This window comes from Pyrus communis, chromosome 11, assembly GCF_041283825.1.
Source record: "Pyrus communis isolate YQ-2024b chromosome 11, ASM4128382v1, whole genome shotgun sequence".
Taxonomy (NCBI): Eukaryota; Viridiplantae; Streptophyta; class Magnoliopsida; order Rosales; family Rosaceae; genus Pyrus; species Pyrus communis.
In genome coordinates this window covers 8,275,669-8,303,003 of record NC_142575.1, presented here as the reverse complement: position 1 = coordinate 8,303,003, position 27,335 = coordinate 8,275,669, and the positions used below count along the sequence as shown (strand labels likewise).

At 40.0% G+C, this 27,335-nt stretch overlaps 3 protein-coding genes across 3 annotated transcripts; 1 reads left to right on the top strand and 2 right to left on the bottom strand.

The window, feature by feature from the left end:
* Positions 1-451: 451 nt before the first annotated feature.
* On the bottom strand, positions 452-5,637 carry LOC137741882 (calcium-transporting ATPase 1, endoplasmic reticulum-type). Its single transcript, XM_068481582.2, has 8 exons — positions 3,814-5,637; positions 3,503-3,572; positions 3,291-3,412; positions 2,472-2,753; positions 1,963-2,340; positions 1,641-1,750; positions 1,267-1,495; positions 452-1,128 (listed from the first exon to the last, which is right to left on the bottom strand). Exons 1-8 carry the CDS (start codon positions 5,536-5,538, stop codon positions 544-546), a joined length of 3,501 nt encoding a protein of 1,166 aa, XP_068337683.2. The 5' UTR covers positions 5,539-5,637; the 3' UTR covers positions 452-543.
* A 13,856-nt stretch (positions 5,638-19,493) lies between these two features.
* On the top strand, positions 19,494-20,269 carry LOC148692841 (pentatricopeptide repeat-containing protein At5g25630-like). Its single transcript, XM_088680239.1, has 2 exons — positions 19,494-19,705; positions 20,029-20,269. Exons 1-2 carry the CDS (start codon positions 19,494-19,496, stop codon positions 20,267-20,269), a joined length of 453 nt encoding a protein of 150 aa, XP_088536365.1.
* A 719-nt stretch (positions 20,270-20,988) lies between these two features.
* On the bottom strand, positions 20,989-24,548 carry LOC137742002 (receptor-like protein kinase HERK 1). Its single transcript, XM_068481731.2, has one exon. It carries the CDS (start codon positions 24,105-24,107, stop codon positions 21,606-21,608), a length of 2,502 nt encoding a protein of 833 aa, XP_068337832.2. The 5' UTR covers positions 24,108-24,548; the 3' UTR covers positions 20,989-21,605.
* Between the last annotated feature and the right edge of the window lie 2,787 nt (positions 24,549-27,335).

Sequence of the window (27,335 nt, the reverse complement as noted above, 5' to 3'; positions counted from 1 at the left end):
AAATACGATATATAAAAACAAACTATGGTGAATTAAAAACAATCTATCAAACTTAATTCGAGACCAATGCAAAAAATAGAAGAGAAACCACGAGCTTCACGTAAGCAGACTACATGTTTTGATGAGTTGAAGAATCACTAGTGATGGAATTTTAGTTAAAGGACTATTACTCCAATTTGATTAAAGTTAAGGGACCATCACTAACATTTAATCCCTTTAATTGTTTACAAATAGCTCAATTTTGAGCCATTAAAAAGTAAAAAACAATGCAAAACTGACAGTTGGCAACAATATATTTGCTTGAATTATATTCTTTTTGTAAAGCAAATGCTAGAAGTTTTTGCTTATTCACCTTTATTTTACCTCATTTATTTTGTTTTATTTCTGAAATTTATTTAATTAAATTATAAAAAATCTGACAATACTGAAATAACGCAGAATGTCCGAAAAATCATGTGGAATGCAGTCCAAATTTGTATTAGCAAAGTAGTTTTTATAAAGTCCACTACAATTCTAACTAATAAATCCAAGGCTTCTTGGCGCTTACTCTGCTTTTTGCTTAGATCTGTCGATAGTAGTAGAATCCGGCAACTTACTCGTACATCTTCCCACAAACTTGAGAATCTCATCGATCAAGATCACCGGAAGCGCGACAGCCAGCACCAAGAGCCATTCGTTCAGGCTGAGAGGGACAATGCCGAAGACATCCGCAAGGAACGGGACGTAGAGGATCAGAAAGTGCAAGCCGAATGACAAGGACATGGCTAGAAGGAGCCACGGATTGACCCAGGGAGGCATTGTCAAGAGGCTTCCGTCCTCGGATAGTGCATTGAGGGAGTTGAACATCTCGATGGCAACCAAGACGGAGAGGGAGAGAGTCGAGGCTTTGATTTTTCCAGAACGGAAATATTCGCATGGATTGGTGTCGAAAGTGAACACCTGGGATCCGGCTGTGAAGTTGGATGTTGAGAATCCTTCCCATGAAGGGCACTTGCCCCAGTTTGCAAGTTGAGAGTAGGTCACTAGACTATGGCCGTCTTGGCTAAGGTCGATGCCCAAAAATGAGGAATGAGTGTACCAAATAATGAACACCCCAACTGTTGCTGTCCCGACGTAGAGCCCAATTACCTGCAACAGATCAAAAGGATTTCGGATTTTGTCAGATTATTGAGTAGGTTACACAATGAATTCGATGTTAGCACAAATATTACTAAATTGTCTGAAATCTGGTTCTTTGATGACCAAATGTTTATGTAGTTGTCGTACCAGATAACGGAATAAGATCCAAGGAGTGATCAACGACTCGTTGCTTCTTCTAGGGGGCTTCTTCATTATGTCTTTGTCTGGTGGATTGAATCCCAAAGCTGTTGCTGGGGGTCCATCAGTGACCAGATTGACCCAGAGAAGCTGAACTGGGATCATCCCTTCTGGAATACCCAAGGCGGCTGTCAGAAAAATGGATGCAACTTCGCCAATGTTTGAGGAGATCATGTACCTGCAAAGAAACAGGGAACAGCAGCTGATCATATGCAAAGTTAAAAAATGAGATTCAACAGCAGGATGTGCATTAACACAGAAACTAAGGCCTTCCATTAATAGATGAACATAGCTTGACACACTTCGATGGAGAAGAATCAAACCTGATAAAAGCCTTCATGTTGTTGTAAATAGACCTGCCTTCTCCAACAGCAGCAACTATAGTGCTAAAATTGTCATCTGCTAATACCATATCAGAGGCTTCCTTGGCAACCTGGAACAAGTGGACCAAGAGTGATGAATATATAAAATAAACATGATGAAAACGCTATTCGATAAGTCTTGCTCGATAGTCATGGATTCATGATGAGCATTATGCAATGCGTGTGCAGACAAACTACGTGGTCTCTGTCATGATCACAAAAAGATTCAGCATAATGGATTAAACAAAAATAAGTAAACATAGAGGAATCGTCATTACTGTACCTCTGTCCCAGCGATGCCCATTGCAATCCCAATATCAGCCAACTTCAAGGCAGGTGCATCATTCACTCCATCACCAGTCATTGCAACCACTTCCCCGTCTTCCTTGAGCAGCCTCACTATCTCTTGTTTATGCCTTGGCTCAGCCCTAGAGAACAACAGGCCTCCACTTTGTCTTAAATAACTTTTCTGGTCATGGTGATCGATGAATTCTTTTCCTGTTAAGCTTTTCAAACTAATATCTTCTGAAGGTTTGAATACACCTATTTCACGGCAAATAGCTTCAGCAGTATCCTTGTTGTCTCCTGTAATAACCATAACACGGATTCCGGCAGCTTTGCAGTCCTCAATGGCTTGACGGACCTCTTTTCGCGGAGGATCCTTCAACATTTTACAATTACGTGAAGAAAGTTTGTCAGAACTTTCAAATTTCTATCAGCAAATGAAAAAGGGGACAGCAGAGTTTAGCAGATTTGCAAAAAAAAAAATAAAAAATAAAAAGGAACACTCACCCTTAGCCCGACCATGCCAACAAAAACAAGTTTATTCTCAATTGAAGAATAATTGGAAGGATTGAGTAAAAGCTGATGAGCTGGATGATCTTCATCACCATTGTACGTTGCAAACTCTGGGAGGTCGCCCTTGTATGCGAACCCCAAACAACGTAATGCACTACTTGACATTTCATTAAGGGTGCCCAAGATAAGATCCCTTATTTTTTGGTCCAATTCTACAATGGAGCCATCAACCAACTGAATGAACGAGCTCCGTTCCAATACATTTTCAACTGCACCCTACACAGGTTTTAAGTCAATCAGAAATCAATTTGTAAAGTTTTCCATTATAAACAAGGAGAATGGGTGGCATACTCAATATCATTGACAAGCAAACCAACTCTTGATTCTTGGACGTGAAATTTGACAGTTTATATGAAGAAACATTAACTTCTCATGTGAGACAATTAGGAAGATAAACATTTTGAGGAGGAAAGGAACAGAACAAAATATATACCAAGAACTGTCGAAACAAGATTTAGCTTCACGCATGCAAACGAGATGTAGCAGTGTAACCAGAAAACTTCGGAAACGCACATCAGGTGTAATATATGTGTAAGCCCCTTGAGGCAAAATAGGTGATTTCATTCAGCTTTCTACTCTATGTGCAAGTTAATAATTTGATACCAGAAACAAAATCAATTCTATTCTGCTGTGTATGCAATGGGACAAGAGCAGAAGTAGTTACCGGATCAAGTATAGCTCTGAGTAAGCGACATAGAGAGTATTAGGAAAAATACCAAAAACTTACCAAATCAGATATATCAGGCAATGTACCTTAACAAAAAGTAAGTTTTTTCCCGAGCCAGAATTCACAATAACACTCATGGATTTGCGATCACGGTCAAACTCAAGTGTTGCAATTCGCCGGTCAATGTCATTCCATAGTTGAGAACAACCTTCAATGTGATTAGGGGAAAAGAGCATGAAACTTTATGCCCAAGAAAAAAATCATCAAATACCAAATGACTTAACAATCAGTTACATACGTAGTAGATCTCCAACTGAGGAGAAACAAGTATTTAATACTTCAGGAACTCCCATCTTCTCAACCAGAACCTGAAACAAACCACAAAGTTCATGACCAACAACAAAAAGAACACATCAATCTTTATTAGAAACCTCCCAACACATGTTTAAGATACTCTCGAAAATTTCATATTAGGAACACAAAACAACCACACAGTTTTATATTAAATGTTGTGGTATTTCCGCGATTTCATGTAATCTATGCAAACTACAACAATTCAAATTTCAGACAAATAAAGAGCAGATATTTATACTTAAATTGCAAATTCACCTTCAAAGCTGCCTCGGTGGGCATCCCGTTGGCAACATAATGACTCCCAGATAACTCAACACCAGCATCATTACACACAGCAGCGATTTTGGCTATCATTTGAACATTGGTATCCATATCACCAGCTGGCGGCCAGTCCTGTATTTTCCCATCAAAAGGGTTGTAGGTGGTTCCTTCCACATCGAAGGCTCGAAGAGTACCAGGCCTCGAACCAATAGCCACAAGCTTTGCCACAGCCATCTGATTGGTAGTCAGAGTACCAGTTTTATCAGAACAAATCACAGTAGTGCACCCGAGAGTCTCAACACTCGGCAACTTCCGAACAAGTGCATTCTTCTGAGCCATCTTTCGTGTTCCAAGAGCCAAACAAGTCGTGATCACGGCAGGCAAGCCTTCGGGAATGGCTGCCACAGCCAATGCCACTGCAATCTTGAAGTAATAAGTACACTTCTCGAATGAGAATTGAAAATTGGTCGGCAAACCATCAACAATCTCCCAACTGAGAAAGTACTTGAAATTGATGAGCCAAACAATTGCACAAATAACACCAATGATCATAGTCAAAATCTCCCCAAACTCATTCAGCTTCTTCTTAAGAGGGGTATCATCCTCGCTCTGCGAAGCTTCTTGAATCTGGGAATGCACTTGCCCAATCTCAGTCTTCATCCCAATCTGCGTCACCAAACAAACACAATGCCCATTCACCACAGTCGTCCCAGCAAAAACCATACATTTCTTCCCTTGAATATCCGAATTCTCCGAAACCGCCTTCACACTCTTGCTCACTGCCTCACTCTCTCCTGTCAAAGACCCCTGCTCAACTCTAAACGTCGAGCTCACCAAGTTCAAAACCCTCATATCCGCCGGCACCTTATCCCCAACTCTCAGCTCCACAATATCCCCCGGAACCAGCTCCTTCGCCGCCAGATTCGACACCTTCCTTCCATCCCTAATTACCGCCGCCTGCTCTGACTGAATCTCCTTCAACGCCTCCAGCGCCTTCTCCGCGTTGCTCTCCTGCCAAATCCCGACGATTGCATTCACGATCAGGATCAGGAAAATCACCAGCGGCTCCACAAACGCCGTGATCTCCTTCTCCTCCTCGCCGTCGAACCAGGCCAGGACAAACGAGATGATCGCCGCCGCCAGCAGAATCCGCACCAGCGTGTCGCTCAGCTGGTCCAGCAACAGCTTCCACATCGACTGGTCCTCGTGCTTCTCCAGCTCGTTCCATCCGTACATCTTCCGCCGGTTGTCGACTTCCTCGGAGGACAAGCCCGAGTCGCGACTCACTCGGAACGCGTCCTCGCATTCCTTGGCGTCTCTCGACCACGCCGGGAAAGCGTGATCGGCTTTCGGAATCGGATTCGGATTCGGACTCTCTCCCTTCCCGTAGTTCTGCCCTTCTTTCCCCATGGGATCGAGTTTCTTTTTCCTTCTGGCAATGTGATCACGCTTCATCACCTGGAAATTTGTAGCTTTCTTTCTGTTTGGGAGCTGAGAAAATTTGGAGAGAAGAAAAGCAGAGTAAGAAAAAGTGGAGGTTCTGTCGCGGAGTGTGACCAACTGAAATTTGGAAATTTGGACTTTTCCAACAGCAAATTTTATTATTTTTTTCTCTTGTCTGATGCTTTTGTTTGTGTCGCACGATCGGGAATCTGAAGAGCGATTCAAGTGGAGCGGACAGATTCCTCTTCTACAGCCGACGAGGTCGCTCCACGTCATTGGAATGATGGGGTCCACTCTAATCAGAAGGAAGTTAAATGTTGCTCTCTTTTTTGTTTTCCTTCCGAATAATATACAACATTCCCAGGTTTTTAGGCCATCTCCAAATTTGAGCTGCAAAAATCATACACAGATTAAGTAATACTACACGTATTATTTATTTATTTGTATCATCTATCTAATAGATGTAGGACCAAGTAATACATGTCAGGCTATCTCTATTAATTTGATATATATTTGATTTTACATTTTTAAAATATGTAAGTGAAAATTTTACTCTAATTAGATGTAAATTGAAGATATATATTTTTTTTTTGTCATTTTATATTTATTTAACTGAATTTTTTTACAAAAGAATCAAAATGATTGATGATGGACTAACTCAAATACCACTTTTATGGATTTCAAATCTCAAAAACTAAATGAAGAGTTATGCTAATATTATGAACCATTTTAGTTAAAAAGCCTTTAAATATTTGCACCCAAAATTGAACAAAAAGGTCTCCAACCAAAGGGCATTTGCAAATGGCGTAGTGTGGGGAAAGGATCCTCGCCATATCCTTTTTCTAGGAATTTCATAATCATATTCGTTCATCGTATATTATGCAGTCAGAAATCATTTAAAATTTAAAATTTAAAATTAAATATAAATAGTACTAAATAAAAATAATCGCACGATATACGATAAAAAAACACAATCGTAAAATCCCACGGATCCCTAGGAAAATGATCCGGCCGTATTTTGGGGCTCAATTCAGCCTCTAGAATGGCCAAAAAGTGTCAAATCTCGGACACATGGGCATTTCCATTTTTTGGGGCCCACGATTTGACGGCATGCTGAAGAGGTGATGCAACTATCGATAATTTTTTTTTCTTAAAGTACGAAGGTGGATCCCACTAAAAAAGTTTCTAACTTCGTGCCTTGGACACCAATCAATTGGTCGGCTTCTTTCCAATTACCATTAAGCCCAACATGCTAATTCAACTCTTGGAGATAAAACTTAAAAATTTCAGCCAGAAAAATTTAAGCCATAATTCAAAAACTGATTTTTTTTCTTTCAATATTTATGGACGTATAGCTTAAAATTTTAGTTCGAAATTATTAAAAAATAATTTTAACTTTTTTTTTATGGTGACTGTAGACATCGAAATTTCAGTAAAAAAAAAATGTTCACCAATGCATTAAAGTTTTGACGTGTCAAGGCATACATGGCATACGCCACGTGTTGTACAAATTGTACACATGGCGTGTGACTCAACAAAATAGGAAGAAATACCCTTGAAGGATTAAACAAGTTTTTCTTCTCATTTTGGGCAATGACAAGGCAAGCACACTTCAATCCATTACGGATCAAAACAAGTTTTTCTCATTTGGGCAATGACAAAGCATACACATTTCAAGTTTGAAATGGTGTTAAGTGGGAAATTAGGCCATAAGTTAGACCACTTCAAGTTTAAAATGGTATTAAGTGGGAAATTAGGCCATAAGTTACACCACTTCAATTTCAATATTGCATTAAGTGGGAAATTAGGCCATAAGTTACACCACTTCAAGTTTAAAATGGTATTAAGTGGGAAATTAGGCCATAAGTTACACCACTTCAATTTCAATATTGCATTAAGTGGGAAAATTAGGCAATGGTGCTTGGAAAGGAAAAAAATATTTTGTGGTGGTGATTCATTCTCAAAGCCTATAAATAGGCTTCTCCATCAAGGTATCAAGCATGAAGGAATTCACAAATACATTTCTCTACTCCCAAATTGGAAGAGAATTCCCCAAATCCTTGAAGCTTTGAAACTCCAAAGCTTCCAACCATCCAAATTCCCAAGAATTCCGAAGGATCAAGAAAGCTCTCTTCGTTCTTCGTTAAATCCTCTTTCAAGATCAAGCCCCGACGGCCCTTGAAGAAAGTGTTCATCTGTTCATCCTAAGCTCAAGCCCCAACGGCCCTTTGGATCAACAATCTCAACAAATCCACACATCCAATCGTTCTTCAAGATTAAGCCCAAAAGCCCTTGAAGATCCGCTCATCCATCAACCTTCAAGATCAAGCCCAAAAGCCCTTGAAGAAATCCACACAACCATTATTCAAGATCAAGCCCCGACGGCCCTTGAAGAAAGTGTTCATCCGTTCATCAACTGTTCATCCTTAGATCAAGCCCCGACGGCCCTTTGGATCAACAACTCATCCACAAACCTACACCCTACGAAGATAGAATCAGAGGACCAAATTAGAGAGAGATCGTAACCCCAAAATCATAAACACAAAAATATTATTTTGTACACGTTATTCTGGTTTCTTGTTTCAAGGAATCTTTCGTGTTCACAAATTTGGCACGCCCAGTGGGACCATCTCTACCTCTCATCTCTGTCTCCGTTCAAGATATTTAAGCACAGTCCATGGCTTCAAACAAAGAACAAGTCATGACTATCGGCACTACCTCCATTGAAAAACAGTTGGTTCAGATGAAGGAAACAATTGCAAGGCTGCTAAAGACTGCAGAGGAGAAAAACTTGCAAACCGCCGGACTCATCAACCGTCTGGAGGCGCAACATGGCGTCAAAGTGAAACCAAGCTCTCTTCCAACTAAGAAGACCGAAGAAGGCTTTAACCCAAATGCCTACGAACTCATGTCAAAGGCTAGGCATGACTTTGCTTCTTCTTCAAATCTTGGAAAGAAGGTTTCAAACACCGTCAACGACAAAGATCGTGACCTCACCAAAACTCAAAAGAAGTTGAAGGAGCATGGTTACGGAGTTGACAACAACCAAAGCACACCTCCAAAATCAATGGCATCAAGCAAGGGACAAGCCGTTCTTGCAACCACCAAGGGAAGAAGCATAAGCACTTCCGCCGCAAATGGAGCATCCATTGGTGCCACAACCACTTCTCAACATGCCGCTGCAAAGTTGGTACTGCTAAGCAAGCAAGAGCAGCATCAAAGGCGCGAGTCGGTCATCCACCTGACCTTGATGGGGGCACCAAAGCATGCTATTGAGGCACACAAGATGACACCCCAAAATGGCCAATGGGGTTCTTCATCAGCACTATGGATGTCTGAAGGAAAGTCATGTCTATTGGTTGCACAAGTCATGACCATCGGCGTCACCTCTGTTGAAGAACAACTGGCTCAAATGAGCGAAGCAATTGCAAAGCTTACACAGACTGTGGAAGAGAAGGACTTGCAGATTGCCGCACTTGTCAACCAACTAGATGCGCTGCCCGACGTGAAAGTCGACCCAAATGTTGGCCTATTAAAGAAAGAAGTCGACGAAGAAGAGGAGCCTCCAGTGGAGAAAGTCGAAGAGAAGCTGAAGCTAGACCAAGCAACGGCGTTCATGGAATCTCTCTCTATCCAGCAGCTACAGGAGATGATCGCAAGCACTGTCAAGACACAGTACGAAGGAAGCTCGCATGACTCCGTACTGTACTCAAAGCCTTACTCCAAGAAGATTGATGCTTTGAAGATGCCAAGGGGTTATCAGCCCCCAAAATTCATGCAGTTCGATGGAAAAGGCAACCCGAAGCAACATGTCGCCCATTTCATTGAAACTTGCAACAATGCTGGGACAGAGGGAGACTACCTTGTCAAACAGTTCGTACGTTCGCTGAAAAGTAACGCTTTTGACTGGTACACCGACCTCGAACCCGAGTCTATCAACAGTTGGGACCAGCTAGAAAGGGAATTCCTCAACCGTTTCTACAGCACTCGACGTACTGTAAGCATGCTAGAGCTGACCAGTACGAAACAGTGGAGAGATGAACCTGTCATCAACTACATAAATAGATGGCGCTCCTTAAGTCTGGATTGTAAAGATCGGCTTTCTGAAATCTCTGCCATTGAGATGTGCGTTCAAGGCATGCAGTGGGGACTACACTACATCCTTCAAGGCATTAAACCACGAACATTTGAGGAGTTAGCCACCCGCGCCCATGATATGGAGTTAAGCATCACCCGTCATGAGAAGAAAGAACAGATCGCCGACTACAAGAATGACAAAGTTTTGGGGCCAAAGGTGGATAAGGCTGCGTGGAAACCCACCAAGGAAGCAATGACGGTCAACACAACTCCAGTCAAAACCCATACACGAGGCAAGGCGATTCAAACCGAAGCTTTTCGTGATCAAGAGATACGTAGACGCACTTTGAAGGAGCTTGAGGAGAAGACTTATCCATTCCCCGACTCTGACGTGGTTGCCATGTTGAAAGACTTGCTTGACAAAAAGGTGATCGACCTACCTGAGTGCAAACGACCGGAAGAGATGAACCGTACTGACAGTCTAAGGTACTGTAAATTCCACCGCTTCATTGGTCATCCGACAGAAAAGTGCTTTGTGCTAAAAGATCTCATCATGAAGTTGGCTCAGAAAGGGATCATCGAGCTAGATCTTAATGATGTGGTGAAGTCAAACTATACCACCGTCACTTCTGGCTCTTTGAACTCAAAATCTTCACCTCAACCGCTGGGGGCATGCTCCAAAACCATGTCAGTCACGTCAAGTGAAGTTGAAGGATGGACTTATGTCACTCCAAAGAAAATGCACAAGAAACATAGGTCTCCTCCACAAGTTCACCAATCGGAAAGGGGGCAAAGCAGCTACCGCCAACCTTCAAAGCTACATGAAAATGTTGAGGATGATGAAATTATGACACAAAGATCGTCCGTTGCCATCACGATGCGCGATTTCTTCCCAAAAGACTTCTTCAATCACTCGGTCAAGACTCCTTGCTATGAAGATTGCAAGGAATGCCTCTCTAAGATCGTTTGATAAATTCAAAAAAAAGCTCCTCGTTCGCACGAGCATAAAAGGCGACAACCAACGCTCCTCGTTCGCACGAGCCTAAAAGGCGACAACCAAAGCTCCTCGTTCGCACGAGCCTAAAAGGTGACAACAAACGCTCCTTGCCTGCACGAGCTGAAACTGCAAACGGCACCAAAACGCTCCTGGCCCGCAAGAGCATAAACTGTGTACGGCAAAATCATCATCAAAATCATCATCAAAACCATCACTCATTTGAACTACGTCATGACTTGATCCCTCCTCAACCAAGGGTACGTAGGCAACTTGAAACTTCAAAACTTCAAGTACAGTCACATCATCAAAATTAAAAAAAAAAAATTAAAAAAAAAAAAGGGAAATAACACATCTTGGTGATGTATATGTTTTATCTGTATTTAGCACAATACACTAAATAAAATAAAGCATGTTCATTGATCTCCGAGAAATTACAAGTGCGTACCAAAAAAAAAAAAAAAAAAAAAAAAAAAAAAAAGAAAGAGAGATGGAGCTTTCATAAAGGTTGTTCACGTAAAGCCCCACTACTTGGGAAAACTACAGAAGCGGGAGGCATCAAAGAAGAGGCCTCAATACTTGGTGGAACGCTAGATGAGCCAGGAAAAATGTGCCTCTGGAAGAAAGCAGCAAGTCTTTGACGGTCACTTTGACGGTCACTTTGAATTCGACCACTGGATTCTTGCAGCTCATCAAGCTTCCTCTTCATGCCCGTCGAATAGTTATTTGCAAGCACATGCAAACTTCTATTCTCGTGCTTAAGCTGTTTGATCTCTTGCTTAAGAGTTTCCACCTCCGCCATCAATGATTCCACTTGGCGGGATCGAGCAAGTAGGCGTTGGCCCATGTTGGACACAGAGCCTGCGCACTGAACACTGAGAGTTAGGGACTCTTGAACGGCCAACTCATCGGACCGTTCTGAAAGCAGCCTACTATCTTTTGGAGTGAGGAAGTTCCTAGCTACTATCGTAGCTGTTGTTGCGTCCTTCATCACAGAATCTTCACCCGTCAAAGGGCCATTAGAAGATAAGAAAGAAGGGCACCATACATTTACCTGACGCGGCGCACTCGGATCACTGCTGAGACTTAAATCTAAGCAAATGTTAGACGGGTTAGCCATTGTCAAAAGGTTAAAAGAGAAAGGTGGATGGAGTAAAATCAGAAAGGGCCGAAGACGATTTTCACAAACGGGCGATCTTCAAAGTGTGCATGTTGGAGGTGATCGATACCTCTATAAAAAGCCAAGGCGACACAACCATCGATTCAAAAAATCAGATTTTCCTGCGTGAAGTTCGGCGACGCTTTCGCGGCTTTTCAGATAACGCGTTCAACTTTGTCAAAAGATCTCTGACAAAGTTGAAAACACGTGAAGGTTATCATCCCAACTACGCGCCTTTGCCAACAAGCGTGGTGACATAGCCGCACCCGTGACTACTTTTTCGAAGAGGCGCTCGCTCAGAAATCAAAGAGGCGTCGTTCAGATATCGAAGAGACGTTTGTCGACAAGGGTAAAAGAACAGTACCACCACTTGCTATTGAGAAATCCCTATATGTCGACCTTCATCTTTTATGGCAAGGCAGACCTGCAAAAAATGCCCAATTCTTCCTCACCTCTGAGGGCGCACTCCCAGCAAAGCCTCTCGAAATACTCAATTTTTTCTTCTTCCCCAAAGATGATACCAGATGCCTGGAGTACAGATGACCCAGGAGGAAACGATAAATCGAAGCATGTGGAGACAAGCACAACAAATATATGTGTTGATTCATTCGCTGCTTCTTCAAAAGCAAAAGTATCTCATATCATCAAGGGCGAAAGCAAAGGTATCTCATATCATGCCTTCTCCATGTCCTTTCCTTTGTCCTTGTTCTTACTCGCATGGCAAAGTGAAGAAGCAATCAGCCGGCACTTAGAGTCAGTCTTCCGATCTGGAACCAACTGCCTGGAATCTATTCCCTGGTTGCTTACCTAGCGTTGCTCTCGAGTAGTCATCTTCAACGGTTGATACACTTCCAGAGAAGGGACCACTTATGCAAAGGGGAGCAAGTAAGGCAAGTGAAAATGATACATTGAAGCATGTGGAGACAAGCAACAACTGCATATGCTGAGCTATCCTCTAACCCTCTTCAATACGAATTGGAGAGATTGAACAAAGAAACAGAAAAAAAAAGGAGTAAAGCTCAGACCTTCGGGGGAGACCAAAAATATCCTGCTGCCCAGTTCAAGAGTAGCACAAAGGAAAATCAACGATTGGAGGAAACCAGAAAATCTTCCAGTTGAACTCAAGATCAAGCCTCGATGGCCCTTGAAGAAATTTCCTGCTGCCCAGTTCAAGAGTAGCACAAAGGAAAATCAACGGTTGGAGGAAACCAGAAAATCTTCCAGTCGAACTCAAGATCAAGCCTCGATGGCCCTTGAAGAAATTTCCTGCTGCCCAGTTCAAGAGTAGCACAAAGGAAAATCAACGATTGGAGGAAACCAGAAAATCTTCCAGTCGAACTCAAGATCAAGCCTCGATGGCCCTTGAAGAAATTTCATGCTGCCCAGTTCAAGAGTAGCACAAAGGAAAATCAACGATTGGAGGAAATCAGAAAATCTTCCAGTCGAACTCAAGATCAAGCCTCAATGGCCCTTGAAGAAATTTCCAGCCCAATTCAAGATCAAGCCTCGACGGCCCTTGGGTTGACATCTACATTAAGGGACTTCAAAACGCATCTTCTACACGTGACAAGCACATGTCTACGACGCGCCTTGAAGTGGGGGCATTTGTAGACATCGAAATTTCAGTAAAAAAAAAATGTTCACCAATGCATTAAAGTTTTGACGTGTCAAGGCATACATGGCATACGCCACGTGTTGTACAAATTGTACACATGGCGTGTGACTCAACAAAATAGGAAGAAATACCCTTGAAGGATTAAACAAGTTTTTCTTCTCATTTTGGGCAATGACAAGGCAAGCACACTTCAATCCATTACGGATCAAAACAAGTTTTTCTCATTTGGGCAATGACAAAGCATACACATTTCAAGTTTGAAATGGTGTTAAGTGGGAAATTAGGCCATAAGTTAGACCACTTCAAGTTTAAAATGGTATTAAGTGGGAAATTAGGCCATAAGTTACACCACTTCAATTTCAATATTGCATTAAGTGGGAAATTAGGCCATAAGTTACACCACTTCAAGTTTAAAATGGTATTAAGTGGGAAATTAGGCCATAAGTTACACCACTTCAATTTCAATATTGCATTAAGTGGGAAAATTAGGCAATGGTGCTTGGAAAGGAAAAAAATATTTTGTGGTGGTGATTCATTCTCAAAGCCTATAAATAGGCTTCTCCATCAAGGTATCAAGCATGAAGGAATTCACAAATACATTTCTCTACTCCCAAATTGGAAGAGAATTCCCCAAATCCTTGAAGCTTTGAAACTCCAAAGCTTCCAACCATCCAAATTCCCAAGAATTCCGAAGGATCAAGAAAGCTCTCTTCGTTCTTCGTTAAATCCTCTTTCAAGATCAAGCCCCGACGGCCCTTGAAGAAAGTGTTCATCTGTTCATCCTAAGCTCAAGCCCCAACGGCCCTTTGGATCAACAATCTCAACAAATCCACACATCCAATCGTTCTTCAAGATTAAGCCCAAAAGCCCTTGAAGATCCGCTCATCCATCAACCTTCAAGATCAAGCCCAAAAGCCCTTGAAGAAATCCACACAACCATTATTCAAGATCAAGCCCCGACGGCCCTTGAAGAAAGTGTTCATCCGTTCATCAACTGTTCATCCTTAGATCAAGCCCCGACGGCCCTTTGGATCAACAACTCATCCACAAACCTACACCCTACGAAGATAGAATCAGAGGACCAAATTAGAGAGAGATCGTAACCCCAAAATCATAAACACAAAAATATTATTTTGTACACGTTATTCTGGTTTCTTGTTTCAAGGAATCTTTCGTGTTCACAGTGACTTTTTTAAAAATAAAATTTATGTTGATTATTCTAATTTATTTTTACGAACATTTTCACCTAAAAATATTTAAATTCCGATAAGCAATTAAAAATCATACAAACACGTAGGTATTTATATGAAATTTGATTTACATAATTTTCGTAAATTATTTTATCATTAGATTTGATCTCATTTGATCATATCCGTTAGATTATTGGTAAACAACAAAAAAGATGTTTGAAATACAACAGTTTGATGGATTAGAATAATTTAAGCCAGGTTTAAAATCCAACCCAAAGATATATTTTATTTTAATCTAATGTTTGGAGATGGTTTGGGAATTTTAAAACTTATATTTTAAGTTGTATCATGTGGCTTGGAGATAGTATAAGGTAACGTGGGCGACAACTTCTGCTGTCCGTTGCAATCAAGACTAATGGGTCAATTTGCCAAGCTTAACTCATTTAAATTTGGATTCGTCCTAATGTTTATATTCTAACAATTATCATTAATTGCTTTTGCCATTTGAACCAAATGGGGTTTGGTTTGTCTGTCTTGGGAAACTTCTTCAAACTTGGTTTTGTACCAGAGGCGGCCACCTTCAAGACCCTGACCCATGGCTTTCTTCTTCAAGATAGGGTGGCTGAGGCCAACATTGGAGTCAATAATTATTTGGGGTGGGCTAAGCTAAAATTATTACTACGAAATCAAATGTTTAAATTTTTTTTTTTTTTTTTTTTGTTACCTACATAAAGTTGTATACTAATAAACTTAAAAGTAATATTTTGAAGTAAAGAAATTATAACTCAAGTTTCAAGTAGATTTAACAAAGAAATCATTTAAATTTGCAATTTGCAATAAAAAGAAAACATTTATTATCAATCTTATTCAACTTAACAAATAAAAAGAAGAAAAAGTACATATTCAAGTTATGCCCTTCAATCCTTAATATAATTGAAATCCTTTGTTATTTCATCTGAATCAACATTTTTGGCAAGGTTTTTTTTTAATGTAGACAACCATTGGCTAGAAACGCACTCTCTATCTTGTTGCGAAGTCTTGTATTAATGAAAAATCTCGTTTAGTACTTGTTGTAGAAATGGGGAGAGTCCATACAAGTCAAATCGACGTATCAATCAAAGAACCCAGATCCTCTTCAGATCCCAAAAAACTGAGCCTAAGGATCAAATGATCCGGACCGTTGAAATTTGATCCAACGGCTACAAACAGATGATCCTTCTAAAGTTATAATAATTGTAGTAATTAGATCAAATTTCAACGATCCGGATCATTTGATCCATAGGCTAAGTTTTGGGGGATCCATAGATGATGTGTGTAACATCCCACATCGCTCAAGGGAGTGATCCTTATATGTATATTCTCATCCCTACCTAGTACACGACCTTTTGGGAGCTCACTGGCTTCGGGTTCCGTAGGAACTCCGAAGTTAAGCGAGAAGGGGGCTAGAGCAATCCCATGATGGGTGACCCACTGGGAAGTTGCTCGTGAGTTCCCAAAAACAAAACCGTGAGGGCGTGGTCGGGGCCCAAAGCGGACAAATATCATGCTACGATGGTGGAGAGGGACCGGGAAGTGATCCGCCCCGGGCGGGGATGTGACTATTTGGTATCAGAGCCTAACCCTGGTCGTGGTGTGCCGACGAGGACGTCGGGCCCCTAAGGGGGGGTGGATTGTAACATCCCACATCACTAAGGGGAATGATCCTTATATGTATATTCTCATCCCTACCTAGTACGAGGCATTTTGGGAGCTCACTGGCTTTGGGTTCTGTAGGAACTCCGAAGTTAAGCGATAAGGGGGTTAGAGCAATCCCATGATGGGTGACCCACTGGGAAGTTGCTCGTGAGTTCTCAAAAACAAAATCGTAAGGGTGTGGTCGGGGCCCAAAGTGGACAATATCGTGCTACGGTGGTGGAGCGGGCCCGGGAAGTGATCTGCCCCGGGCGGGGATGTGACAATTTGGTATCAGAGCCTAACCCTGGTCGTGGTGTGCCGACGAGGACGTCGGGCCCCTAAGAGGGGTGGATTGTAACATCCTACATCGCTCAGGGGAGTGATCCTTATATGTATATTTTCATCCCTACCTAGTATGAGGCCTTTTGAGAGCTCACTGGCTTCGGGTTCTGTAGGAACTCCGAAGTTAAGTGAGAAGGGGGTTAGAGCAATCCCATGTTGGGTGACCCACTAGGAAGTTGCTCATGAGTTCCTAAAAACAAAACCGTGAAGGCATGGTCGGGGCCCAAAGCCGACAATATCGTGCTACGGTGGTGGAGCAGTCGGGGGAAGTGATCCGCCCCGGGCGGGGATGTGACAATTTGGTATCAAAGTCTAACCCTGGTCGTGGTGTGCCGACGAGGACGTCGGACCCCTAAGGGGGGTGGATTATAACATCCCACATCGCTCAGGGGAGTGATCCTTATATGTATATTCCCATCCCTACCTAGTATGAGGCCTTTTGGAAGCTCACTGGCTTCAGGTTCCGTAGGAACTTTGAAGTTAAGCGAGAAGGGGGTTAGAGCAATTCCATGATGGGTGGCCCACTGGAAAGTTACTCGTGAGTTCCCAAAAACAAAACCGTGAGGGAATGATAAGCCCAAAGTGGACAATATCGTGTTACGGTGGTGGAGCGGGCCCGGGAAGTGATCCGCCCCAGACCAGGATGTGACAATGTGGGTTCTCAATCAAATAATACCTTTAGGACTCTTCATTAATTGCAGAAGGTGTATCATCACTCTCTAGTTATCATCATTATTTCTTTTTCTTAAAAGTGAATTGATAGTTCTAAATCTCTTCATTAGACAAATGGTTAGACCTAACAAATTGACCAATAATAACACAATTATATATGATAAATTATACCTAACAAATTTCGAGTACGCATTTTAAAATTCAAACAATAAACAAATAAACAGATCATGAATTAGGAAAAAAAGTGGTAAGAAAACTTTACAATTGATGAGAAAATTAGTAGACTTTCACGCTTGCAGACTTCAGAGGCTCCTGTGCCTTTGAAACAACCAAAAAACGTGCCAGGACATGTGTAACGGCTCGTTTGGATGTTATTTTAAAATGACTGAAAGCATTTTTAGAGAAAATGTTCTTAGGTTCTGAAAGTATTTTAAGTGTTTTCTACAAGTTATGTGTTTTTTCCAGAAAGCACTTTAAATACTTTTCAGGATTTATTAGCATTTTTACTAAAGATTAATTCCAAAATGATTTTCAGCAAAAACGTTTTCAATTATTTTAAAATCACATCAAAACAAATGAATAAAACAATAAAATAATGAAAACTAATAATTACTTACTCCTAGAAAATCTAAAACAGTATGGTATTGAATAGAATAAAATATTAAAATATTAAAAGTTGATCATTATCTCTAGAATCTAGGACTCGTATGGATTTTGAATTGATTAAAATAATGTTAATAATTATATTTTATTCTTTAACAGGCTTGTGTGTGTACATATTGCAAGGGTTATAACAATTAAAAATAAAAAAAAATTACCCAAACAATTAGTATTTTTAAGCTTAAAAAATTAAAAAGAGGTAGTTAATTTAGAATTTAATAGGATAATGGACATTTAAATTTGGGTGTGTCAATTAAGTCTTAAAAGAGGATTTTAAAAGATTTTGAAATCACGGTGTAATCAATTTAAGATTTAACAGGATTTTAAAGAATACATTTAAATCCAGCGGTAGTCGGTTAAGATTTTAAAAAGTCCATTCAAATCTGTAGGTATTCAAAATGTCATAAATTTTGAGAGATTTCTTTAAGCAAAGGATTTTGTAGAATTTAAGAGTAAATTTTATGCATAACAAGGGCTGCAAAGAATCTCATCTCCTCCCCAAGGATTTCTTTTCAAAGCTTCAATTTGACTTTTCTCTCCCAAGCCGATATAAGCACCAAATTGAACTCCGGGACCTTTCTTCTACATTGTGTTCTTGGGTCCCACTTTTTCTTGGTATGCATATGTTGGTCAATTTCTAATTTTTTTAATTTTTTTTTTTTTTGGATGGTTTTTCTGAAGATTATGGTTTGTAGGCTTTTCTCCTTTGATTTGAAAAACTATTTGTGAACAGTATGAGGCTTTTTGTTGCGTAAAAAGTATGAAGGTTTTGTTGTTGATTTTGCTGGGTTTTGTTGTTGGTGTTGTGCTTTTGATATTAAATGTGCTTTTATTGGTAATTTCCCATTTCTCTCTCTGTGTCTAGTTGTATCGATTCGTTCTTGTCAGGTTTTCGAAATCAAGATTTATATGTGAATGAGAGATGTAACTGAGAGGCATTACTTTGTGTGAATGCTCTATATAATTGCCCAGAAAACATTTGACAAAAATAGCATAAGAGGGAGGGGACAAGCTGTGGATGAAAAATGGTTGCTGTGACAGTTTGATTAGATTTATGACCTGGGCACATTTATCATCATTTGATCTATTTGAAGATCATGATTAAGCGGTGCATAAGTCCATCAAAATCCATAGAAATCTATTATACGAATCTTCTTAAATCTTCCAAAATCCATATGGATTTTATAGAAGTCTACATAATCCTATGAAATCCATAACTTAAAAGAGTATTAAAATCTTCTGAAATCCAAATTGACTTCACCCCTACAAAACTCTCCCTATACTAGAGCCCACCTTAACCTTGTTAGTAGCTAAGCCGTTGGCTGAGGCAGCAAGACTTTTCAATAAAATGATGGAGAGTGGTAACTGTAAACCCAATGTGATCACGTTCAACACACTAATAAAGGGATTTTGCTTGAAAGGTAACAACCGCGCATCTATTCAGTTGCTTAGAAAGATGGTGGAAGGAGCTTTTAAGCCTAGCATTGTTTCCTATAACACGATCATCGACAGTCTTTGTAAAGATACTATGGTTGTTGTCTCGTTGATGCGATGAATCTTTTCTCCCAAATGATAGGTAAGGGAATTGGCCCCGACTTCGTTACCTATAACTCTTTGATTCATGGAGTTTGCAGATTAGGGGAGTGGAAAGAAGCTACTAGATTGTTGAATGAAATGGTGAGCAAAAATATCTTTCCAAATTTGCACGCCTTCAACGTGTTGGTAGATACACTTTGTAAGGAGGGGCCTCGTTGAGGAAGCAAAACATGTGGTTGAAATGATGATCCAAAGAGATATTGAACCTAACACAGTTACGTACAATTGGATGGTTACTGCTTGCGAGGAGAAATGGAAGAGGCGAAAGAAGTCTTTGACCTAATGCTTAGCAAGGGCTCCATGGTTAATGCTCGTAGTTACAACATATTGATAAATGGCTTTTCTAAGCATAGAAGGATAGATGAGGCTCGGATGCTCGTTCCGGATGTGGTTACTTATGACACGCTTATGGACGTTTTGTGCAAAGTAGGGAAGTTACAAGTGTTGAGAGTTGTCCCACATCGGTGAGGGACAAGGTTTGCTATGTGCTTATATGGTCTTGGGCTACTCCCCATATTGCCAATTGGTTTTATGGTGGAACCTCAATTTCATCATGGTATCAGAGCGGGTTGTCCTCGTGTGAAGCCAAACGGCCACACGCGCTCCACGTCACCCAGTTGTTGTCCACGTGTAGGCTTGAAAATCCGCCACACGTGCGGGGGCGTGTTGAGAGTTGTCCCACATCGGTGAGGGACAAGGTTTGCTATGTGCTTATATGGTCTTGGGCTACTCCCCATATTGCCAATTGGTTTTATGGTGGAACCTCAATTTCATCAACAAGATGCAGAAAAATTGTTCTCTCAGATGCAGGGCTGCGGCCAACTTCCAGATGTTCAAACGTATGCAAAAACCAGCAAATGTCGAAGGCAATTGAATTGTTTGAAGAGATGAGAGCCAAGAAATTGGATCCAAATGTTGCGGTTTACAATATTCTTATCGGAGGGCTGTGCCTCGGTGGGAAAGTTGAATCTGCGAGGGATCTCTTTTGCGGTTTGTTATCAAGAGGACTTCAACCTAAATCCGGTTGAGGAACAGGGCGTTTGTAACTTCCAGCTGCACAGGCTTTGCCTAGAGGAAGGTTTTGTAACAGTTACTCCTTTTGCTTATAACTTTCTTGTATCAAAAACTAAATTTCGGGTGGGATGCTATATCGTCTCTGTTGACGGGAAGAACTGACAACGAGATGAAGAATTTATGGAACACGCACACAAACAAGCGCCTTGTCGTCCGGCAAATGCTGCTGGATTTCATCCGAATGATGTTTATTTAGATGAAAATTTTCAACCGTGGGGTGTTGTTTCGGTTCTGTTTTTCTTTTTTCTTGACGATTTTGAAATCCGGTGCACAGTTTACATGGTGTACACAAACCGCTCCAAATCTGAATTTTGTGCCAGAAATTATTGATCGTTTGTGGACTTTATATTGACTGCATATCGAGCGTATATATTGACTTAGTGGCATGCATCTCAATAGAAAATTGAAAGATTTATCATGAACTGTTAAGGATAGACTCGAGTGTAGAAGTAAACGCTCTTAATAATCATTTAAGCTACAAGACTTTGCTTTATTAGCAAGAGAAACGATAAACGCTCACCCTTTTTGTAGGTGTAAAAATCATCTCCTTTGTTATTTTTGTCGAACGATGCTATATTCTAAACTACTAATTGGAACTCGAGTGCAAGTCAATGACAAAGATATATGATAAAATGAACGTCCAGGAGTGCAACTACAGGTTCACTAGAAAAAGGAAAAAGAATAGGAAAGTCCATTATTTCTTAATGTTTGGATATATAGAAAATGTAAAAAACTAAAGGGGAAGAAATTATAGTTTTGATCATTTTTGTTTCTACATTCTCTGTATAAAACACATCCATTTACTAGGGGGTTTGAGAGAAGCACCTGAAACTGTTTCCTCTTGTTCTATTTTCTATTGAAGAACCAAACGACGACAAACAAAACATCACGCAAAATATCACTCAAAATAAACTAAAATCCGTAGAAGGAAAGAGTACGAAAATGAAACTTTTACCGCCTTTCATATGGTGAAAGTCTGAAGTGGGATACGCATACGCCCTTCCTCTCAGTCACCGATCATATGAACTACACGCGACAGATAGCTGGGAGAAGGAGGGTCTACGGAGCCATCCCCTGAACCTTTGCCTCATACAGTGCGGAATGGAACATGAATAAGAAATAACAAGTTACACAAGATCCTTATGAATCTAAAACACACTCAAACCGCCACCCCCTTGTGTACAAAAGGAGAACTCAGAATGCTTCATCAAGTTCAATCAGCAAACTACCACAAAAGAAGTGTTTACCGAAGGAGATGCTAAACTCGTAGCATATACTATCTTGGAACAGTTACCTACCCTCGGACTTCACCAGCTGTGAGAACACTTTACTCATAGAAACACCTGAAAGATCATCCACGCTCGAGACTTCAAATTGTGCAGCAGAGTCGCTTGTATCAACGTTATTGAAGTTGTTGACTTGTGGGGATAGCTCGCCAATCATATTGGTACTATTTTCTTCGGCGTCGCCTGGAATCTCTGCCTCTTGAAGTTGAAGGGCATACTCTAGGTTCCACAACACATCTCCCATGGAGGGCCTGTCAACACCATAGTCGGCCAAGCATTTCTCGGCGGTTTCTCCAAATTTCCTCAGAGAATCTGGTCTGATTTTGCCTGCAAGAGTTGAGTCTATGATTTGCTCCAACTGCCCCTTCTTCTGCCATTTCATTGCCCATTCAGCCAAGTTCACCATTTCCCTCTGAAGAGATGGGTCTATAACAGGTCTTGCACAAAGAACCTCAAACAAAACCACCCCAAATGAATACACATCTGATTTCTCAGTCAGTTGTTGCCTTCTAAAATATTCAGGATCAAGGTATCCAAAACTCCCTTTCACCGCCGTACTGACATGGGTTTGATCAATTTCAGGCCCCGTCTTAGAAAGCCCAAAATCAGCAACCTTGGCCATGAGGTTCTCATCAAGCAAGATGTTTGCGGATTTCACATCACGATGAATAACTGCTTTTGCATAACCAGTGTGAAGGTAGTGAAGTCCTCTAGCTGATCCAATGCATACTTCAAGCCTTTGTTTCCAACTTAAGCTGGGGTTACCTGAGCCATAGAGATGACCCTTCAGGGTTCCGTTCTCCATATATTCATATATCAGAATCATCTCATTCTTGTCATCACAATACCCAATCAATGAGACAAGGTGGCGGTGACGGAATTGAGATAGCATCTCAATTTCAGTCCTGAACTCTGCAAGTCCCTGTTGAGACCTTGGATTTCCCCTCTTGACAGCCACTTTGGTTCCATCGTTCAAGGTTCCTTTGTATACCTTCCCAAAACCACCGATTCCAATAACCCAGCTCTCATCAAAGTTACTAGTAGCCTCCTGTACTACCCCAAAAGGAAAACGATAGCTGTAGTTAGAAGCAGCACTAGCAGTTGTTCCATATGAGTATTTACTTCCCATGGTATGAGAATTGGTTCCGTTCATGGAAAAGGGAATCCAAGTCTTAGAATGGCCTTGGTCTGCCAGTCTCTTCCTTCTTCTGCACAGAACAAAGAGAACCCCAGCCAATGCCACTGCAATAAATGACCCAACGCTGGCACCCACAATTACTCCAACGTTACTTTTTGAACCTGGATTCGAAGAAGAAACTGAGTTGGCTCCACTCAGGCTGCCTGCTGAATTGTTCATTTTCATAATCTCGAGCCCATTTAGAATGGCGTTGGGATAAGCATTGTTTTCAGCAGAGGGGCCAATACTAATACGCAGCTTATTTCTGACAGTGGAAGCTGTAACAAAGTCCAGATAATATGGAACAGCCAACTTATTAAATGCTACAGAACTCAGATCGAGATCTGGAGCAACATTGGAAGAGTCAACATAAACATTGAAGTACAGCTGATTGAGAGCTTTACTTACTACATCGCAAAAGTGAAATCGAACAAGGTATTGGAACCCTGGATCCACCGTGAACTCCCAGGTTACATTGAAATTGCTGTTGGGATTATTTGCTGAGTTCATCTTAGTGAGGGTTCCATAGACGGTTTGTGGAGCAATGTCAGCAGTTGCCAAACCAGCCTCATACGTAACAGCTGCAATGTTCGAGAAATCTTGGGCAAGGTTCTCATTTACTAGAAAACTTTGGTCAGGAACCCAAGTTCGCCAAAGGGTATCATTCTCGAAAGACACTCTTGGTCCACCCATATTGACCCTCCAAGCTGTTTCCAGAGCCTGATTCTTCAAACCCTGGAATTTCTCAGACACGGTGCTGGCATCATCAGTTATGAGTTGGTCGGGTACTGAAACAACTTCTATCGCATTTAGGAATGCGAACGAATTGCTGGAAGGGGTGAAGGTGATAACAAGGCTATCTGAAGTCCCATTCACCGAAAATTCTTTGAGAGAAGTGTTTTGAACACTGAAATCAGTAAGGAGAGCAAAGTTTTGGGCGGAAACAGAGAATTTGGCCTTGCTCAAATCGTAACTACCAAAAGTAAACGGATAGAAGTAAAGGCGGATCCAATGCCTGCCGCTTTGGCTTATGGAAAACGTGTACTTGGAGGATTCTGGGAAGATTCGCGCTGTCTGATACAGCGGCGAATCATCAAAGGAAGTGATTGATTTCAAAGAAACATTGGCAACAACATCTTTTGGGGATGAAAGATATTTGGAAGCCAAGTTATCAGCTAGAAAAACACGGTTACCCACTGTAGTATTGGCAAGTGATCCACAGTCTATAAGGTAATTGTCAGCAGGAACAAATCCACTGCACAACAATCCCAAACACAATACAGAAAAAACCCAGATGAACAGATCAAATTTAAAACAACCCATCATCATAAAGTTGGGAAATTTACCGAGGAACCCAAGAAATTAGGGTTTCCTGAGCTCAATTGGGACCAAAAAGATCAGGGTTTTCACACAGGAATTCAACTAATTAATCAGAAACAGAAGTTTAATGGAAACCCAGAAACAGAATTGATTGGAGAAGTGAAAATATGTCACCTTTGAGATCAAATGAGCTCCAAAACAAATCTGATACAATCTTGAAAGTTCAATAGCAGAGGTTTTTCTCTCTCTCTCTCTCTCTCTCTCTCTCTCTCTCTCTCTCTTTTTTCTCTCTCTAAAATTATGGAAAATTTCAAATAATAGGAAGAACAATTAAGATCGTATACAGATCTGGCAAAACAGAAGCCTTTTTGAAGCAGATGACAACCTTAGTTGGATACTGACAGGTTCAAAGATTCTTTTAGACATTAAACTATCCACGAAAACTACCAAACAAAATGGGAAACGGAGTCAAATATGTAAAGAAGTGAATGAAAAGTTAGAATAATTAATTTAGCGATGTGATATCTACACACCTATTTTATTTCTTACACATTCTTTTAATTTTTAGCCATCAAATCGGATGAATTGAAGAAAATCAACGAACAAAAATTATCAAAGGGTGTGTTAGAAGTAAAATGGGATGTATAGATAGCACATCTCTTAATTTATTAGTTAATTAATTGAAAAACCGCCCAAAGTTTCAAAAGTGCTGACATTGCATAGGTAGAAACTAGGGACAAGGATTGTCTGCCCTCCCACTTCTGGTGCCCTTCTCTGCCCTCCTGTTTTGTGTGGTCACGGTTAAACCATGTCAACATTTTATATTGTTTCTTTTTATAGAGATAATAAGACAAAAATAAATAGTAATATAAAATGTTGACGTGGTTTAACCGTGACCACACAAACAGGAGGGCACGGGAGGGCAGACAATTCCTATCCAGAAACTAGAGTGACGAAAATCTATCCGCTTGGAGAGAAGGTAAATTACGAACAAAAAGGTTAGGTGCTGATGTAACTCGACAGAAAAATGGCAAACTATTTATTTTTGTTGAAAACGGGGCATAAGTCCGAAAGGAAATGAAGTATTACATAAGAATATTACGAGGTCACGAGATTCTGATTATATATACAATTAACAACTGATGACAAAAATGAAGAATTTGCTAAAAAAAGATTGAACCCTAACTACATGATAAACCCAAACGAGCCAAATCATCAGCAACGAAAAAACTTTCATGATAAATATGACGAATTTCACAAGACCAATTTTGATGCATAAGGACACAACTTCAATACTAAACTTTCCAAGGGGTGATTATCCACTTTTGCATGTAAAATCAACTATAATGCAAGTGTAGAATCAGATAAATGGACATGTTATGATTAATATGTTACTTGATACTTACATCATTCATATATTTGATGTATTCGTTTTGAGTGATCTCTTATAAGTACAACCTTGGAATGATCTTTTCTAAGTATAACCTTTAAATAAAAATTAAAAAAACAAATTCTCAAAAAAGGAGGATTATTGAAAATGCTCATAAAGTTGGAGAGATTTTTTTGTTTGCTAAAAACACGGTTTGATATACTAGTGTAAGAATACAAATTGTTGAAAACTTTAATTTAAAAAAATTAACTAATTGTATTATGACACTTAATACGCGGTATACTATATCATTTTTTCGGCACACTAAAAAACTCAACTTGAGTGGAGGATTAGGTAAAGCTCCGATCAAAAAACAAGTTGTAGAGAATCTACGTGTAAACACGCATAGAAATTATGGATCACCAATTTTGGTGTACAAGTGCTTAACCTTATTAAAATAATCATACCATCAAAGTAGAGAAAATGGAATCAACGTCACCTTATGAAGATGGCCTCAATGGCACTTGCCATTTTGCATGATGTCAAAGTGTTGTAAATTCTATAAATTTTGACTTCTATATTCGTTTTATTCATACCATAGCTATTTTTACATTACTCGCATACCTCACATCATTCACTTACTGCTATTTTATGCAGGTCGAGTTCATAGAATAGTTTAGGAGAAGATTGATTATTCTCATCATCAGCGTCAAGATATATTCATAATTTTGAGCTTGAAGGATTTATGAATATCACCTAACTGTCCCACTGATATAGATTTACGTATAAATTTATACCGATATAGATTTACATATAAATTTACAAATCACACACCAATAAAAATTGATGATAGCAAAACTCAAACCTTGATAAGACGACGCACAAAATAAAGACCTTATCAACTGAATCAATCCTCGTTGGGCTTTTATTTTATCTAAAACAATATAAATTATACAATAATGCAAATTCTGTTTTTTGAAATTATTAATCTCGTAAACAAAGTGGGAAAAACATCCAATAACGTGTATCCACATGGAAAAATATATAACCATATAACGTGCAGACCTCCTTAACATCAGCGGTCTATGCTGTCATCCTGACATTTGACTTGAGTTTAAACTTTAAAGAAATGCGCTTTTCTTTTGTTTTTATTAATTTGAGATTAATTACATCATTCTATGTTTTTTCTTTAACAAACGATATTATTTATATTAAGGTAATTATGAGCAAGAACAAATCCACTGCACAACAATCCCAAACACAATACAGAAAAAATCCAGATGAACAGATCAAATTTAAAACAACCCATCATCATAAAGTTGGGAAATTTACCGAGGAACCCAAGAAATTAGGGTTTCTTGAGCTCAATTGGGACCAAAAGGATCAGGGTTTTCACACAGGAATTCAACTAATTAATCAGAAACAGAGTTTAATGGAAACCCAGAAACAGAATTGATTGGAGAAGTGAAAAATGTCACCCTTGCGATCAAATGAGCTCCAAAACAAATCTGATACACTCTTGAGAGTTCAATAGCAGAGGTTTTCTCTCTCTCTCTCTCTCTCTCTCTCTCTCTTTTTCTCTCTCTAAAATTATGGAAAATTTCAAATAATAGGAAGCTCTCTAAAATTATGGAAAATTTCAAATAATAGGAAGAACAGTGAAGATTGTATACAAATCTGGCAAAACACAATCTGTTTTGAAGCAGATGACAACCTTAGTTGGATACTGACAGGTTCAAAGATTCTTTTAGACATTAAGCTATCCACGAAAACTACCAAACAAAATGGGTAACGGAGTCAACTGTTTAAAGGAGTGAGTGAAAAGTTAGAATAATTAATTTATTAATTAATTAATTGAAAAACTGGCC